The sequence below is a fragment of the Balaenoptera borealis genome (genome assembly GCF_965194805.1).
Source record: "Balaenoptera borealis genome assembly, chromosome: 13".
Lineage (NCBI taxonomy): Eukaryota > Metazoa > Chordata > Mammalia > Artiodactyla > Balaenopteridae > Balaenoptera > Balaenoptera borealis.
The window spans coordinates 68,696,976-68,716,447 of record NC_138870.1 but is presented as its reverse complement, the minus strand read 5'-3'; the positions used below and the strand labels follow the sequence as shown (position 1 = coordinate 68,716,447).

The following is a 19,472-nucleotide window of genomic DNA, read 5'->3' as shown; positions in this document are numbered from 1 at the left end:
ATGAATAAAAAATGTTACATGGTATATAAGTCTTACATATTAGCATGATCATAATAGACAAAGGTATTAAAACGTGTTGGACTTTTGAGGTGAAAATATTTCATTTGTCTTTCACGTGGTATGCAAAAAAGAAGAGTAAGACAAAAATTAGTATTTTGGAGTGTGTGGGGAGGCTTGTTTTGAACCATACAAATGTTTCAAGTAACTGAATCTACTGCTAGTCTAAAAGCCAAAATGTGAGTGAGTTTATATCACCAACAGCACTAGTGTCAGTCCCACCACAGAGTTTAGAAATGCAAAACTTTCAGCTGCATTGTTTCCAAAAAAGTGTTTCGTACAATCTACAATTTCATTCACAGTTAATATGTCCGATTAATAGTTGGTGACTACCAGACCAGCAAGAGTTAGTGAGCTGGTTGCCAATTTCAGAGTATAAAAAAAGGTAGGGACTAAAACCTAGGTGTAGAAATCATTTTGGAAATTTAGATTGAATGCCAATCGCTACTTAAGCTAGACATTTTCCCCTGCTCCATACAATAAACCAAAACAGGAAAAATGTTTTAATGAAATGTTAAAGTAGTTTGATTAATATACCCATTAAGAAGTCATAAGGCATGCCTTCTTCCCATTCAGCACCAAATGCATGCCAATAACCACACTCTTATTTTAATTTAACTCTATAAATTTGAAAAGAATACATTATTTTAAATCATGCTTTGTAATACTATAAGAAAAGCATAAAGCTTTTACAACAGTAATACTTTTATGGCAAGGATTTTTCTCAAATCTATGATGCAAGTTGTTTCCACATCATGATATGTAACATTAGTTTTTTAAAAAGCTAATATTTCATTTTTATTTATCTAATAATTTAAACATTATTAGAAATTGTTAATTCTGTATTTGAAATAAAGATCCAGAAAATGAACTTTTAAAAAAATTTGATCTTACAATTTCTTCTTTCTTCGGGTAATAAAAATGAGTTTACCTGAATTCTTCTCTATGATAGCTTTGGCTAATATTTTGCTTTTTATTCACTTTTTCTCATTTGAAAAGTAACCTAATTATTTCAGATTTTAAAAAGACTGGGAAGAGGCAGTCAGAAATAGCTTAAAAGTTAATGTTTATCTTATTTGTCAATCCAAGTGTTACAAAATGACATTTCCTATTTAAATTATGTATTTCTAAAAATGTTAAGGTGTCTTGTTTAAAGATTCCATTGAAACTTGGTTTCCATGGAAACCAAAAAATAGATGCACCAAGGAAGGAATCAAAGAAGATTCTTGAGTGATAAAAAATTAACCTACACATTTAATTATTTTCTGTTTTATTATTTATCTGTTTTTTTTCTTTTCTGTAGAATGTCTTAATTCAAGAATCAGAAACTTTCAGAAAGAATCTGGAAGAATCTTTACATGATAAGGTATTATGGAAGCTTACATTTTGCCCACTTTTCTATTTCGCATTGGTGAATATTTTGTTATAAAATAAATTTGATAATAAATAATTTTAGGATGTTATCTTTTAAAAATATTTTTACTTTTATATTATACATACAGAAAAGTATACATATATAGGGAGAGCCTGATGAATTTTTACAAACTAAACACACTGAAAATCAACATCCTGGAAGCCCCACTTAGTTAGCATATAATCACTACTCTTATCCTAAAGGATAATCACTATCTTGACTTCTAACAGAAAAAAAATGGTTTTGACTTTTTTCATGCTTTATATAAATGGGATAAAAATGTATGCACTGATTTGTGTCTAGTTTGAGATACTATTTTAGCAGAAATGTATTAAATACCTACTGTGCATAAAATTGTGCTGTTATATTTGCAAACATGACCTTAGTTCTAAAGTACCTGAAAAGTCTAATTGAGGAGAGAAAACACAAAGCAATGAGTTGTAGAGTCACAGATGCCAAGTGTCAAATGAATGAAAGACAGTAAGAACTACAGGTAGGAGAGATCAATATACATTGCTGCTATAAAGAAGGCTTCAGAATGCTTTAAGGAAAGGTAGGACTGTTTTGCAAGACTTTCAAATACAGTGCCTGTGCCATGATTGCAAGTGCTTAGAGTGGGGAGGAGGTGAGTAGTGAGTTTGATATCTTAAATAATAATGGACATAACAGTTTGGCTGGAGTCAGTTATTCTTATTGTAGGGTATGTGATAGACTAGGCAGATAAGGACCAGATTATAAAATGTTAAAAACTGTAATTGTTAATGTGTTTTCCTCCTTCCTTAACATGTAAAATTCTTGTTAGCAATTTTGTCTTATTTCATTTTGTTCAGCATCGGTAAATGAAATAATATAAAATCACCAGCTTAAGAAGTGACTTATAGATGTATATTAAACAAAAGATGGAAGGAATGGAAAGAGAGAAAGGAGAGAGAGAGGGAGTAATAGAAGGAAGGAAGGAAGGGAGGAAGAGAGGGAGGAAGGGAGGGAAGGAAGGAGGGAAGGGAGGGAGATCTGGCAACAGTATGTCATTTGGAAGGTATTGGAAAAGATGAGAGAATAAAGATAAGAGAGAACAATTGTACATTTAACTGTATTGAATACCACGTATTATGATGTTAATTTAAAAAATAACTATTTAGTCCCACAGTCAGGATGTACACACCCTTAAACCCCGAAAGACAGGTGTATTAGAGCAATACAATATGGTGCCTAGAAGATAGCATCTAATTCTTTCTGAAGTAGTTCAGAAAGTCTACAATGAAGAAGATAACGTTTCATCAGGCTCTTGAAGGCACATTTGATCTTAACAAATAAAGAAGGGTAGGGAAGAAGACGATAACTATGCAATAGCCCAGAGAAAACAAAGATGGTTGATTTGCCGAATCACCAGAAGTTTGCTGTATCACCAGAAGTTTGCTGTGACTGGTATGTGTTTAAAGAACTAGGGTGTAAACAGATTGTGAATTCGGGACTTAATCCTGTTGTGGAATGTTATGTTATCCAAAGCTCTGTGTGCTTCTGGCAAGATCCCCAGAACCCACTCCCCAACCTCCTACCCAAGCCTGTAGCTCCAAAAGTCTGCCCAGGCAACCCACAGTACTAATCATTCCATGCTTTGCATTCCTGTTCATCTCAATCACTAGAGGCAGCAAATCCCAGCTCATACCTCATTTCTGAATATCATTCCATACAGCTGAGCACGTTTCCTCATCTAACCACATCTCCTGTAACTCCTCAAATTTTCACTCGATTATCTTTAACTCACAGTCCATTATTAGTAAATATCCTTCATATACTCAACCTCTTCTTTTCATGTTTCTCTTCATTATTTTGATCTCTAAAATTTGAAGTTCCTAGGACTGTCCTTGGATTTCTTCTCTATGTTCGGTCCCTGGTGAGTTCATGGATTTAAATACGATCTGTAAATTGAGAATTTGCAAATTTAGATCACCTACTATACTTCCTCTTCCCTGAGGGAGTACATATATTCAAGAGTCAACCCAGTATCTCTATTTGGACACATGGTCATCTCAGTCTTAACAAGTAATTCCGCAACCCCCCAAACACCACCACCACCTAACCTAATCACCACCAGCAGCAGTCTTGTCAGTAAATCACAACTTCTTTCTCTTAACTACACAGGCTAAAAACTTTGGAGCTGTTCTTGACCTCTTTCTTTATCACACACCCCATAGCCAGTCCAATAGCAAATTCTCTTAATTCTATCTTCAAAATACAACCAATATCCTTGCCATTCTCTTTCTAACACCATTGTTGTCCAAGCCATAATTCTTTTGCCCGTTTTTGGAAGAACATAATAATTTTATATCTTCTCTACTTCCTAATCCCATTCATCAGTCCATTTCACAGCCATCAGAATGATCAGGTCACTTCTCTGCTCAGAAATCCCCCAATCATTTCCTATCTCACTCAGAGTAAAAGTCAAACACTTTAAAAGTGGTTTGCAAGGCTTTCAGGTCTACCCTTACCAAACCCTGTAAGTATGATTTTCTAAATCCATTCCCATTTGTCTCTCTCCTTAATCTCTCCAATCCAGTCACAATGGCCACCTTATCCTCTCCCTCACCAAAATAGTCCCCCTAAGAGGCATTTGCACCTGCCATTTCTTCTATCTGCCATTCCTTTTCTTAATGTTTATTTTAACTCCCTCCCTTTCTCTAGGTCTTTGCTAAAATATCACTTTATTGGAGAGCCCTTCCATTATTCTCCTATTTTCTCCTTCCTACCAACATCCTATAAATCCAAATTGTTTATTGTCTTTTCTACTAGATTGTAAATTACATGAGGGCAAGAAATTTGTTAGTTCACTACTATATCTTAGGGCCTAGCACAAAAGAGGTGGTCAATGCATATTTGTGGAAATAATGAATAAATGAATTAATAAATGCAATAAGAAACTATCAAATAATTATAAACAAAGATTTTATTTGATCAAACGTGTTTTTTAAAATGATACATCTAGCAGAGGAATGTGTGGGAAAGAGATTGAACGTAGCAATACATCGTGGAAGCTGGTAAAATAATTCAGGAAAAAGGTAAAAACGTGTGTAATGTAGGATGGTGGTAGAAATAATTTTTAAAAGAGCAGATAAGAGAAACATTGCAAAGACCACATTGACAAAAAATTGTGGTGAGAAAAGAAGTATGAGTCCAGTAAAATGTCCAGCATTGGCCACATGGAGGGAGAAAAATAACAGCAATAGAAAATCTGGAAGGACACATTTATAATGTTATAAAATTTATAATCACAAAAACAAAATTAAGTCCTTACATGAGTATTTAATTAAGGGCTATAAGATCACCCTCATCTTCATAAATTTGCAGACTGAAACTGTTAATGCCAATCTGAGAAAATTATCAGATGCATAAATTATTGTACCAATATCGAGCTAATAATTTTAACTCATATCAAGTGATAATTTTTTTCTCATCCTTTTAATTTAATCTTCCTTCTCTTTCACCCATGTGTCCTTCGACCATTATAGGATGGTAGAAATCCTTTACTTACTGTAGACCTTTTCTTTATTTTTTTAAACTGCTATACTTTCTACTCAGATTTTGAAGTGATGTATACATAGCTGGTCATGACCTTAGTTTTCCCATATGTTTAGAAAAACTTAGCATTATGTTAGGGAATGTAGATAAAATTTTATTGATTTCTGCTGTCATATTTTCATTTCAAGGAGAAAATCAGGCACTTTTTTGCTGTCATGTCTAACAATATGTAATAAAAATATGTTAATCATTTTTTCCATTTTTAAAAGTCATTAAGCTTGGTTGTTTGGTTTATCATAGTTGAGTGTTGGTACTATTGGCATATGCATATCATCTGAGTAATGCCTCTTTGATTTTTAGGAAAGATTAGCAGAAGAAATTGAAAAGCTGAGATCTGAACTTGACCAGTTGAAAATGAGAACTGGCTCTTTAATTGAACCCACAATATCAAGGTAACATTAAATAAAAAGATTTTTCACCAATAATCAATATGAATTTCCTTATGGTTTCATATCTCCTCAAGTAAAATAAATAAGTACCTCCTGTTTCTCAGCAGGCATTGCCCTGTTTTGATCCCTTACTGATTTACAGTTTCTACACTCAAAAATAATTCTCTAATTTAGAAATTCTTCCCTTAAGTATGCAATAAAAATATAAATTATTACCTTTTGTATTCTGTATTTAATATATATAGAACTATGTCTTCTTATATATTATAAATTGTAAATGAAGAAGTGGAACCATATATACAGAGATTACATCTCTTTCCAGGAAGAGTCATTTTCTCTACATGCAGAAATGTTTTCAATGTTTAATGTTGCTGAAGAAACATCATTGGTATGATCACTTAGTATCTGACTATTTTGTTAAACTAATTACAATAAAGAGGGAAGGAGAAATTAAATGTGTTTAAAAAAAAAACTTCAAGTAAACTTGTTTGTACTCATCTACTTTGACTCAATACCTAATCTTAGAAAAAAAAAAAAAAAACAAAGAGATGCTTGTTTACTCTCTAGATAGACAGATCGAGCTCAGTAATTCACATATAATTTTCCTTTGTGCTTAGAGCCTTTTATTTAAAGTTGATAAAAAACCATAGAGGGATTCACCCATTTGAGCATTTATTTGTTATACAACGCAGTATCAGCTATTTGAAACTTTTGGCCACCACAGACTTCTAAAAGTCCATTTTTCTTGGTCTTATGCTTATCCTAAGAATGTTAGCTCCACAAAGGTTGGATATTTTGTCTGTTTTGAGTACTATAATCTCAGCACCTAAAAAAAGAAACCTTGTATATAGTGTACTCTCAATAGATATTGTTGAATAAATGAATATCTAGTAAAGCATTTTTTGGACATTCAGGTGAAAAATCCAAATTAAAAAAAATCCTAAGGGGCTTACATTCTCTTCAATGTGAGTATTAATAAGAACAAAATTCAGTATTTTGAATTCAGTTTAGTAAAAGAAACACAGTTCTGCAGGCATAAATACACCCAAGGAACTTTTAAATATGTAGGTCTTTAATTTTGAAAATAATGTTTATTTTTCTAATGTTTTATTACAGTTTATATATCTGAGGCTATTAATTAAGTGATATACATGGTGGTGATGATGATGATGATGGTAAAGGAGAAAGAAAGAGCTGATAAAATACCAACAGAGTAAATACATAGAACTAGCGTTACTCAGTCAACAAATGAAACATATTTTAATAAGACCAAATGGCCATTTCATTGTCTTTTTGACCTTCAGTCTCAGAAATACAGAGTTCTAGAAGTATTGTCTAAGAGTTCATCACCTTAGTGAGTCATCATGGCAGACTAACAATGTGACATTTATCCACAATGAAGGATCATCAGGGAAACTTGGGAACTACATACAGAGCAACTATTCTTTGATACAATGGATTGTAATAGAAACAACACTAGACCAAAAATAAGAAAATTGACATTCCTAGGTCTTAGACATACAATAACTAGCAGTTTGATTTTGGAAAACCCATTTTTCCTTAATAAGTTCAAATATATATATATGTATATTTACATAATTATATAAAATAATTTTTATAAAATATATATGTGTATTTACATGAATTATATAAAAATATTTTTTATAAAATAATATTTTATTGACTATCTCACAAGATTACTTTGCAGGTAAATGAGACAAGTGAGAATAGTGTTTTGTAAACAGTAAATCAACTCACAAATATAAAGTATTATAGGAATTATTAAGATAGCTAATTTATAATGAGATAACTGAATATTTATTAAACAGCAATTATTTCTTGAACATTCATATTTCTGAGTGCACATAATTGAAAAAAAAACAATAAAGAAAACAGAAAGTGCATGAGAACTTCATCTACTAGTTTTTGATCTTACAGGTGGGGAGGTAAGAAGAGTTGAGCTAAAGTGATTATCAGTGACTAATATCCTCTACTAGAATCTCATCTGAGAAGAAAGTAAAATGAGTTCCAGAGTGGCCGAGAAAGCCTGATTTGGCTCAACTCAGGGGAGAGGGTAGGATCTGGATAATTGAAAAGGACAATGAAGGACATCCCAGGAAGCAGAGAAATGGGTAACAGGTTTTCTCTAAGAAAATTCGTACTTGATTTATCTATTGAAGCTCCTTTGTGAGATTATATTCAAGAGTCACAGGAGATTCAGGAGGGAAAACTACCTGGTTCCTTGTTTAAAGGAACCAGTGACTGTATTGTAACTTACATCTGCAAGTGCCTCTCAAAATATTGTACACCAAGAATAATTTTAAAACTGAAATATATGGATATACTGCCTCTGACAGATCACAGAGTTGAATAAAAAGAGAGAGGTGAGGAGTAACTGCTTTAGATGAAGTATAAGCAATGGCTTTTCTACAATTGGTGTTGGTTCAGGTCTTTGTTCTTTCAAGATCAATTAAGTACTTTCTACTTGTGAGACACTGTGACATTGGAGATACAGTGGTGATGGTAGTGAAGAATACATGTTCCAGATGGAAAACGCAGGAATATGAATTTGAGGATTGTTATAATAGAAGGAATACCAGGAGCTAGAATAGTATATGAGAATGGGACTTTTAAGCTGAGACCTTAAGAATAGTAACCACATAAATGTTTGAAGAGACGATTTCAGGCAGAAAGAATAGCATGTTCAAAGGCTCGAAGCAAAAGAAAGTATAAGTTTGAAGAAAATGACAGACAGCACAGCTAGACGAAGAGAGAAGACAGAGAGTAACTTGCAGTGAAGCTGGAAAGTAGGAGGGACCCAGGTAGAGAACCTTGTAAGGACACTGAAGAATTTTGAGCAGGGCTTTGATGAGACCAGATCTGTGTTTTGTTTCATGTTTTTATAAATGACTTGGAGTTGGGAGATAAAACAACAAGAAAATACTCCTAGGATGATGTGTTAAAATTTTAGAAATTCTACTCTGATACCCACAGAGACATTACCCTAAGCAGCCACAGACTAAAGGTCCCTAGGATGTTCTGACCTAGACAGTTAGGACTGTATTATAATCAATTGCATCCATTCATTGTCTTACCAGATATTTATTAAGTTCTTCTTGTATTCTAGGAATACCTCCTTGAGCATACAATAGTGACTAAAATCTGAACTTTGTCTTCATGAAACTTATACCCTCTGCTATAAATAAAGACTGAGAGTTGTGCCATTTAATGACTATGGCCTGGTTGGTTAGTTTTTAATATATGACTAATTCATAATAAAGCCATTTTGCTTGATTAAGTCTCAAGTTCACTGCTATAAAAACAATAGCTGTCATCTATTTGGGGGATGATTCTTTAGTTCATTTGCTTTAATGTCCAATTTGGCAAAACAAAGACATGCATCAGTTAGGTCAGTGTCTTCTACTTTTTCAAAAACCCAGACCTCACCTAACCTTTTATAATCTTGCCGAATATTTGGGGATGTTTGTCTTTGTTCACAAAGAGAGCTAAGGGTGAAAGCATAGTAGATCAGCAGGAGCCTCAAGTTCAAGAGAAAACACGGCTTTAAGCATATTTCCTAATGATGATGGATCATTTTATAGGACAGCGTGTTGCATTTGTAATTATCATCATTATCATAGCAGTAAACTGAATTTGCTATAAATCTCTATATAGATAAATATACTTGGAGAAACCTTTAGTGCACTTTGATTACAGTGTACTTTATTATCATGTTTTTTGAAAACCAGTGTGACGATATTTTCCAATTAGAATTTTCCAACTGTTTCGTCTCTAAGCAGATATCAGAATTAAATGTGCTTATTAAAAGATTTTTCTTAATCTTTTTGGAACAATGTCTTATCAAAAGCTGAAAAACTCTTCTGGTGGAATATCCGATTTTATTAAAAAATAAGATTATTAACCTTGGGCCAATCAGATTTTAAGTATTTTGTTGATTTCCTAAATTGAAAAATAAAACATTGGAAAATAGATAATTCTGTGACCCAAAAGTTTACACATTTTTCTCTTAGGTTAATGAGGAATATTTAAAACAAATACAGTGATAAATAGCATGTACTGGGATATCCACTAAATAGCTCAAACTAAGAGTTGTTGGAATGTAAGCCAATGGATTTCGGTTGTCAATCTTAACGTGTTCCATTGGACTACTGCTTTTGAAAATAATGATTAATAAACAGAAAGGTTTTTTAATATTCTAAAAAGAGAAAATGAACTTGACCTTCAGAATGAAACTGAGACTGGGGTTTCTGACATAAGCCTCCGAAGAGACCTCTGAGAGTTACAACACTTCAACACTTGTTTTCTTCCTTGAAGTTTTTTCTCCTTTGAGGATTTGTGCTTTACTGCCAATTAAGCAGTGGATAGTGATTTGCTGGTAAGTTTAATTTTTGAGATTGAGCATATTTTATGTTTTCCTTGTTTCCAGAACTCATCTAGACACCTCAGCTGAGCTGCGGTATTCTGTTGGATCCCTAGTGGACAGCCAGTCTGATTACAGAACAACTAAAGTAATAAGAAGACCAAGGAGAGGCCGCATGGGTGTGAGGAGAGATGAGCCAAAGGTTAAACTTTTTATTTCAAGTCTTTGATGGTTTAAGTAAATGCACTCTTCCACTTTGGATAGTATTTTAATACTGGGATAATTCATTTTTATTAGTTTCAGGTGTGATATATAACATATTTTTTAAACTATAACTAACATATAACCCCTACTACGTACCAAAAGTTGAACCAAGTATGTCCCAAGTATTTATCCACATAACCTTGTAAATTGAGTACTATTTTATACTAATTTCAGATGTGAAAATATTGAAGCTGAGAAATTTTAAGTGTTGAAACTTACACAGCCATCAAAGTGATAGAGTCAAAACTTGAGCCTGTATTCGTGTGATTTCAAATTCCACACTTTTATCTATTATGCCATATTGCCAAACAAATGGGCTTTTGGTTTGCTTTGGCATTTAAGCAATGGCACTCATATCATTAATTAAAATTACATATTTTAATAATAATTACTGTTTTAATAACACTTTGAGGAAAATGTACACAGACTATTGAAAGTGTTTATAGAAGGCTGTTCATGGTAAGCTGCAGTGCCAGCCTTTCATTCAGTCAATAACTTAAAATCTGTAGGCTGTATATGTTGAGTAAGTATACAGTTGCATTTTATAGAGAAGTAATATATAGTTCCTGTGTGCCCTAAGTATAGTTTGTTTTCCTCAACCTCTTTTATGTGTCCAAAATACTATATAACCTACTTGTCCTTATTTATACAAGGCTCTTGACATCCTTTGATTTTTTAGCTGGCAACTACATGTCATGTATAAGTTAGTCCCTCATAGTAGGCATTCAATATCTAATGAATGGATAAATAAATAAATGAACAAATGAAGAATAAATAAATCCATCTCAGTTCTTTTCTCAGTTTTATGTGGTAAATAAATTAGTGCTACTTGGTACCAAAACAATTTGTAACACAAGTACTTACTCAGGTCCTCAAATCTGAAGTACTCAGGGCAGTATCTTGTGGTCCCCCCAAAAGTCATTTTACACCGTCACAAAAATGAAAAACAATTTTTTAGAAAGCAGAAAATCTAGGACTGCTCTCTTACTTTCAACCATCTCCTACCTTCAGATCACAGCTTGAAAAGCACTGGTCTGTTGGTTACTCAAGACGTTTGTTCACATGGAGGATTTATTATATTCATTTTAAAAACTTAGTCATGTAAATTATTGTAGTATGCCTTGGGTTTAAAAAAAATCAGTGAGGCATTTAAGTGACCAGAGCACTGGAGATGAAATTAAAACTCTGTGCAATACTTTTTTTAATACTTTCTTAGAATGTTGGGGAGAGAATTCTTGTGTAATTTATTGTGTGGTAATATTCGTACCCTCAGCCTAATTAGTATGAGATGCAAATGCTGAAGTACAAGTGAATAGAGATTGTTATATTTGAAAACAAGTTAAAATGTTGCAAAGATAGATGCTTTAAAGTAATTGCTGCCTTGAATTGGGGTTGAACTAAAAATCATGCAGAAGTTTATCATTTTTATTCCTATTAAAATATTGATATTTATGCTGAAAATTAGTACCTACCATTATTTAAGTATCAAGGAACTATTTTATTGAAATGATAAATTAAAATATTAATAATCAGTTCTACTTTTGCCAAGTAAGCTATAAAAGCATGTATGTTTTTAGTTTTTATTTTCAGAATAGTGCTTTGAAAATGAACAGCATGATAAATACTGTGATTATTCCTTTACCATCTAGGTGAAATCTCTTGGGGATCATGAATGGAACAGAACTCAACAAATTGGAGTACTAAGCAGCCACCCTTTTGAAAGTGACACAGAAATGTCTGACATTGATGATGATGATAGAGAAACGATTTTTAGCTCAATGGATCTTCTCTCTCCAAGTGGTCATTCTGATGCCCAGACCCTAGCCATGATGCTTCAGGAACAATTGGATGCTATCAACAAAGAAATCAGGTGAGTTCAATGATTTTTGATAGTCTTAAGTGATTAGAAGACCTTGATTCTAAAAATGTGATCATCAGATCACAAACATTGGCATCACCAGTAAAGCTTATTAGAACTGCAGCATCTCAGACCTCACTTCACACCTACTGAATAAGAATGTGCATTTTCACAAATTCCCGGAATAAAATTAGAACAGCTTTTGTAAGAAACATATGTGAAAAATATACAGATTAATGATGATATTAGAGCCATATAAAAGAATGAGGTAAAGGTGAAATCTTTGATGAGTTTTCCAAATAAACTGAAAATCTGGGTAGCATTGGATTTTTTGTTTGATTAAACTTCAATCTATCTCTTACTCAACTAGTTCCTCTAAGTTTTACTCTCCTTTACAATTAATAGAATACCTAGAGTTTAAAACTACAATTTTTTGTATAGCAGAACCATATTGCCTCTCACCAGAAGGTTTTTCTGGAATCATTTACCACCAATCATTTTAAAGTACAAAATTTCTTTTTCTTTTTCTTTTGAAGAGGAGGCTGTTTTTCCATTGGAATGTGCTTGAACATTAATAATGTTGTACTGTGTTACTTGATTAAACCTTCCTTTGGGATTCTGATCTTTGGGTGAAGTTAAAATGCACCATGAATTCACTTTGTTATAGAGCAGAAACTAACACAACATTGTAAAGCAATTATACTCCAATAAAGATGTTAAAAATAAAATGCACCATGAACATAAACTTCAGAGTAACAGAATTCATATTCTTTGTGTAAGTGAAAAATTAAAATTAAGAGTAAATTTGCCTCAGTATTTGTATTGATTTATTTTTTAGAGAAGTTTAAGATTCACAGCAAAATCGAGGGAAAAGTACAATGATTTCCCATATACCCCCAGCCCCACACATGCATAGCCTCCCCCATTATCAACATCCTTAACCAGAGTGGTACATTTGTTACAACTGATGAACTTACATTGGCACACTATATCATTCAAATACATAGTTTACATTATGGTTCACTCTTAGTTGTTTGGAAAATGTATAATAATGTGTATCCATCATTATGATATCGTACAGACATAGTATTTTCACTGTCCCCAGAATTCGCTGTGCTCTGCCTATTCATCCCTCTCCCCGACCCAACCCCTGGAAAACACTGATCTTTTTACTGTCTCCATAGTTGCCTTTTCCAGAGTGTCATATATTTGGAATCATACAATACGTAGCCTCTTCAGATTGGTTTATTTCGTTTAGTCACATGCACTTATTGTTCCTCCATGTCTTTTCATGGCTTGATAGCTCATTACATTTTAGCACTGAATATTGTTCCACTGTATATATGTACCAGTTTATTTATCCATTCACCTACTGAAGGATATCTTCATTGTTTCCAAGTTTGGGCAATTATGGATAAAGTTGTTCTAAACATCTGTGTGCAGGGTTTTGTGTGGACATAAGCTTTCAAATCCTTTGGGTAAATATGAAGGAACACAGTTACTGGCTTATACAGTAAGAGTATGTTTAGTTTTGTAAGAAACTGCCAAACTTTTCCAAAGTAAATACGTAAAAAGAAAACTTTGCAGTGATCATAACCTTGAAGTTAAAGGTTATATCATAGGAAATCACAATAAGCCATTTGTAGTTAAGAGGAAAATATCTCAGGAGAGGTGGTTTCTTACTCCATTTTTCAAACAAACTATACTGGTAAACAGTTTTATTATATCAATATGCAAAATGTGTATAGATTCAACTTAAATAGGATCTTGAAGCAACCCAGCTAAAGTTCTTTATTCTTTGTGTCTTTGTAATAAATAATGTATACATATTCTTGAAGCTTCTCCCTATTTAAAGAAAGAGTAATAGTGTTTTATCTTCTCAAAAGCATTTATAGCAGCAGTATTTTTTTTTTAAATTTTAACTATCTCTCATATCTACATTATTAAATTGCTTGGTGCTTATGTAAAGGCAACTTGGCTAAGTCAGGGTTTTATTTGGCCAAATTATAATTATGAATGACCATTTATTGAGGATTCTATCAGTTATACTTTTTCATTGGATAGGAGGTAAGACTCAATGACTTTGTTGAGATTTGGGTTTCTAAAAGTCTCATATATTCGTTCCTGAGTACAAATGTAAGATTAGGATTAGTGGCAGAAGTTAAATAGGCACTCAAGGTTTTAAAAGAGTTTTAACAGGTGGTAGTATAGAAATGGGGTCAAAATGAAAGTTGGGAGGAACTATGTATCATTTGAAAAGAAAGATTTTCTAATTTTCAGCCAGGAAGTCTCTGGAATTTATTGAAAGTTATATTGCCTAGAGAAAAAAGAAAATATTAGATTTGATATAAAGTATTCACAGAGTTATTTATTTATTTAGTGGATTCCGATTAACATTATAACAGCATAAAATGTATCAAAATTAAACTGTATCTTTCAGACTAATTCAGGAAGAAAAAGAATCTACAGAGTTACGTGCTGAAGAAATTGAGAATAGAGTGGCTAGTGTGAGTCTGGAAGGCCTGAATTTAGCAAGGGTCCACCCAGGTACCTCCATCACTGCCTCGGTTACAGCTTCTTCGCTGGCCAGTTCATCTCCCCCCAGTGGACACTCAACACCAAAGCTCACCCCTCGAAGTCCTGCCAGGGAAATGGATCGGATGGGAGTCATGACACTGGTATGATGTGTCCAGAGAACCTTTGCTTCCATTAGAATTACTGATGCATTAGCTGAAATCTATTCTAGTCTAAAGGCTTTCTGTGTGTTTTATTTTTTTTCTCAACAAACCTATGTGGTAGATACAAATATTAATCCCACTATGAAATGAGGAAACGAAGCCTACACAGGTGTAACTTTCCCAAGGTCACATAATAAGTAAATGGAAGAGCAGAAATCTAAATATCACATCAGAAATCTGAATGACTTAAACCATTAAATTCATTTTTACTGATGATACCTTGATGATTGAGACTGGGTGGGTTATTTTTAACACAATAAGTTTCAAAAATTATTTATTATAATCGCTTCAATACACCAACATAGAATATTATAATTTTATAATGTACATAATATAATTTTAAAAGAAGAACCATCAACAATAGCAGCAATTTCCCAATTGAGTTTTATAATTCATGTCAACATTTTCACCCTTCTTTATTCTTTAATTCTTTATTTCATGTATCTTCTTTTGGGATTAAAAGTTGGAAACCTAAATTAGGAAGTACCCTTAACATAAGAGAGAAAAAAATCAAAGTACTCCTTGCTAAAAATAATGTTAGGTGGAATGACTACTGAATGTCATGATGTTTAGTCACTTGATTCTCGTGATAACATTTGAAAATGTTATTATCTCGAGCGAAAGTAACTGAAATGTTGAGAGTATGGGTAAATTGTCCTTGTTCAACACAGCTAGTAAAGAGGAGCTGGATTTTTTTTCAGATTTGCTAACTCAAAAGCATATACTGTTCTTTTTTTTTTTTTTCTGTGATTACCTGGGAATATGTTGAAATGACAACAATAATGAAGATTTAAATATTCTGAACTCTTTATGGAGGTAAAATTCTGTTTTGTAATGAATATTAAAACTATGTTATTAAAACAATAAAATTCCAATTAAAAATAAAAGTTTGGGGATAGAGATTAAGTAAAATGCAAATAGGTCAAATAATAGTTTGTATACTGCAAAAATCTAGCACAAATGTAACAAATGGAGGAGAAATTAATAATACAACAGAAGAATATTAAGTGTATATAGTGTTTTTGGTCAGAAGGCTGTGAAACTTCTATAAAAAGTGTCACAATGCCTGCATCTCTGTGTATATGGATGTGTATAATATCTGAACAAAGAAGTTTAACTCAATCTCTAAATGGTATCTTTAAATAAATATGTTGCAATAATGTGTATTGTGGCAAAAAAAACCTGTAAAAATTATTTTCATTAGAATTAATTTATATAAATGCACACATATGTGCATATGTATGTGTGTATGTATATATATGATACTCTCACCCCGAGGGGAAAACTACCTTATAAGTAAATAGGTTTTAAAATTTTATCTTCTTAAAATTTCTATTATGTCTATCAGTTTAGATATCTTTTTCTTTAACTTTGCGACTGAGAATTGAAACAGAAAACTGTTTATATGGTGAGGCAATATTTCCTATATCCAAACTCTTTACAATTATGGAACTTGCAAGTAAATCTGTATAAACGAGAAATGATGAAAAAAAAATTTTTTAAGAAAATACTTACCTCCTTAAGCCATTGAGTTTCCTATTCTTTGCTTATTTCCAGACTTGATATTAAAGATATTTTAAAGTAGATAGCACAGACAATGGCAAGTCCAAACAAAGGCCAGCTAATCAGAGCTGATCCCAGCTAGATATAGCACAAACTTTTAGCCAATGTACTAAGATAAACTAACCCAATATACTGATCTACATTATGATCTGCTTATTTTAGAAATCTAGGAACCGTCCATCTGATTTTATTAACTAAAAATGATATTGTCTCTGGCTTAGTTTATTCATATGTAATTGATGACCTACTTATTATCAAAGCTACAGTAAGAATATTGGCCCACAGAGCATAATTTAGTCGGCATTCAAATCAAGAAAACTTTGGTTATTTCTGTATTGCTATTATTTCCTTACATTTTTGCAACCTAGTATTCTGCCCTTTTAAATATTTTCATTATATATTAGCATTATAACCCTTGACAGTGTTATTATTTTTATAATAATAAAATAATATATTCATAGCCATTTAGACATAATGTTTGTGTATGTATGAATAGGATGCCACTGCTTTCATGCATTTTCTTGAGCAGTTATAAATAAATCAGTGGTAAATGAACATTATTATACTATAATTAGAGTACTTATAAGATATTTAGAGGGACTTCCCTGGTGGTGCAGTGGTTAAGACTCCACGCTCCCAATGCAGGGGGCCCCAGGTTCGATCCCTGCTCAGGGAACTAGATCCCATATGCATACCACAGCTAAGAGTTCACATGCCACAACTGGGGAGCCTGCCTCCCACAACTAAGGAGCCTGCCTGCTGCAACTAAGAGACCGGGTGCAACCAAATAAATAAATAAGAGACACCTAGTTCAAAAAAAAAAAAAAAAAACAGATTTTTAGAGCATTTCCTGAGGGTAAAAAAATATTTTAAATGTTTAATATCTGACTCAGAAAAACAAAAAATAAAACCCAGAAAGTCTTTATCACCTAACAAAACTTTGTCATCAAATTCATTATTGTTATAGTGAAAGACAGGAAGGTTTTCTTTTACCTGTAGAAAATATTGGAGAAAAAAATAATTTTGTTGCATATAATTCATGTTTGAATATTCAGAGCAAAATTTGAAATTTTAGGGACAGAGGGACAGAGATTGAAAAGACATTGTATTAATTCATATTGTATATGTTTATATGTTTTGCAAACATTATTATTTGTCCTGATAATAAAGCCTATTTGTATTTACTTTTACCTCACCACAAATCCATAGGCATAAATAACATGTTAGTGATATCTAATTAGAATATTGAATGAGGTAAATCAACCCATTTTTCAATAGCAGCAAAAATGTAAAGTATAATGGAATAGTTTAGTAAAATGTTTTACTTACATAAGAAAAATTAACAAATATTAAGTGAATAAGTTTTATCTAATATCATAAATAAATAACTATTTTTAAAAAATTCTCTAAAAGAGCACTGACAAGAAAACAGCAGCCCCAGAAATATGATATACTGAGGCCAGAGCTTTTGGTATTTGGGAATGGGGAGTTTGTTAGGATGCCAGGAAGTTTGAGATCACGTAGGAACAACATATCCGCCCCTAGAAGGTCCAAAGCCCTGCGTAGATGAGACAAAAGGGAGTGTTTATAAACTACAGATGTGTGCATTGGATCTTCATTTACACATAATCTTTTTCACTCCCATCCATATTTTCTCGGGAGGATATAGTCTCATATTTACTTCTGGCTAGCTCACTCCATATGTGCTTCATATTCCCTAAGGTCCATGTCTCATGTCTCATGTTTTATGTATATACACATGATCCCATCATGAAGACCTGTCCCCTGCAACATGCCATCTAGGAAGTTTCCTCTCTAAAATAGCTCCCTGGAGGAATGCTTTTATAACGGTTAAAAGACATTTATTTTGAAAAGAATGGAATGAAAACAAAAAAAAGAGTTAAATTATAGATACTATTTAACTTGTGACATGGTCAAATGATAATCATTAATTGGTTCTGTTTTATGTCGCTTTTATTACTGCCAATCACAGCCAAGTGATCTAAGGAAACATCGGAGAAAGGTACTGTACATTTCTTTGATCTGATTACTAACTGAACATTGTTTTTTCTAAGATTTAAAATTATATTTCTTCTAACTGAAGCATTTTATAAAAATTTCTTCATCAGAACTTCTAGAACCATATATCTTTTTTAGCTATGCTTTCTACAATCTGTCTGTCTCTCTCTCTCTCTATATATATATATATGTTTTAATGTACAATGGTGCTATGAAAAAATGCAACATTGTTTTTAAAAATACCTTTATTGTACAATTAAGTTGATTGTTGAAAACTCTTGCAGTTCTATATATCTATCTCTGACAAAATTTATGGTATCCTGAATTGTTCTGGACTCTGAACTAAATTCTTTAAAGAAATCCCTTCCATCCCATCTGCTTATGGTGCTCTGTATGCCTTTGTCAATTTTCCCATGAGAGGTAATGAAATGAAAAAATTTGCAGAAATTCTGTTCTTACCTTTTATTACTCTCACTTTAAAAAGAAAGCTTTTTTCTTATAAACTGCAAGTCTTTTTTTAAACATCTGGGAACACATTTAAATAGCCTAATTTAAAACACTTTATCTGATAAAGTTATATTTTGCCAACTTCTCACTTCAAAAATCTCCCACTTAAAAATGTCCATGTTATGATAACCTGACTATGCATATTTTTAGTGAATTAGCTCAAATATGTGTTCAATAATTTTTGTATAGCTTTTACATTCTGATATATTCAAATGGATTCCAAGATAGCTGTTTCATAGTCCCTGGATATTGATCAATGGTGTTTACTTACTCTTAAATAATACTTTTATGTAGTGAGTGTATTTCTGTGTGTGTGTGTGTGTGTTAACTGGAGTGTCTTAATTTTTAAATAGTTATGAAATTCATACTCTTTAATAATGGAATTTATATATGTAATACCTATATGCCCCAAGTTTCTTGTTTTGCTTTTATACTAGAATTACTCAAATAGCCTTGCTTTATTGATTCTCCATTTTCATCAGTTTCAGTTGAAATTTAGAAAGAGTTCATCTGATGTATCGTTTTTGCTTCTAGATTGCAGTGGTAGAAGAAGATGGTCGGGAGGATAAAGCAACAATTAAATGTGAAACTTCTCCTCCCCCTACCCCTAAAGCCATCAGGATGACTCACACCCTCCCTTCTTCCTACCACAATGATGCCCGAAGGTATGACTCTCCCAGCACACTGCACATTGTATGTTCTCGTT

General features: G+C 32.5%; 1 protein-coding gene across 13 annotated transcripts in view; it reads left to right on the top strand.

The window, feature by feature from the left end:
• Nucleotides 1-19,472, top strand: part of PPFIA2 (PTPRF interacting protein alpha 2) — a 468,430-nt gene that overhangs the window by 370,359 nt on the left and 78,599 nt on the right. For all 13 annotated transcript variants that reach the window (XM_082350737.1, XM_082350734.1, XM_082350735.1 and 10 more), the window contains 7 exons: nucleotides 1,361-1,423; nucleotides 5,348-5,439; nucleotides 9,884-10,019; nucleotides 11,731-11,951; nucleotides 14,380-14,617; nucleotides 18,234-18,263; nucleotides 19,301-19,431. In XM_082350737.1, the coding sequence (XP_082206863.1) occupies nucleotides 1,361-1,423; nucleotides 5,348-5,439; nucleotides 9,884-10,019; nucleotides 11,731-11,951; nucleotides 14,380-14,617; nucleotides 18,234-18,263; nucleotides 19,301-19,431 (911 nt within the window). The remainder of the gene's footprint in view (nucleotides 1-1,360; nucleotides 1,424-5,347; nucleotides 5,440-9,883; nucleotides 10,020-11,730; nucleotides 11,952-14,379; nucleotides 14,618-18,233; nucleotides 18,264-19,300; nucleotides 19,432-19,472) is intronic.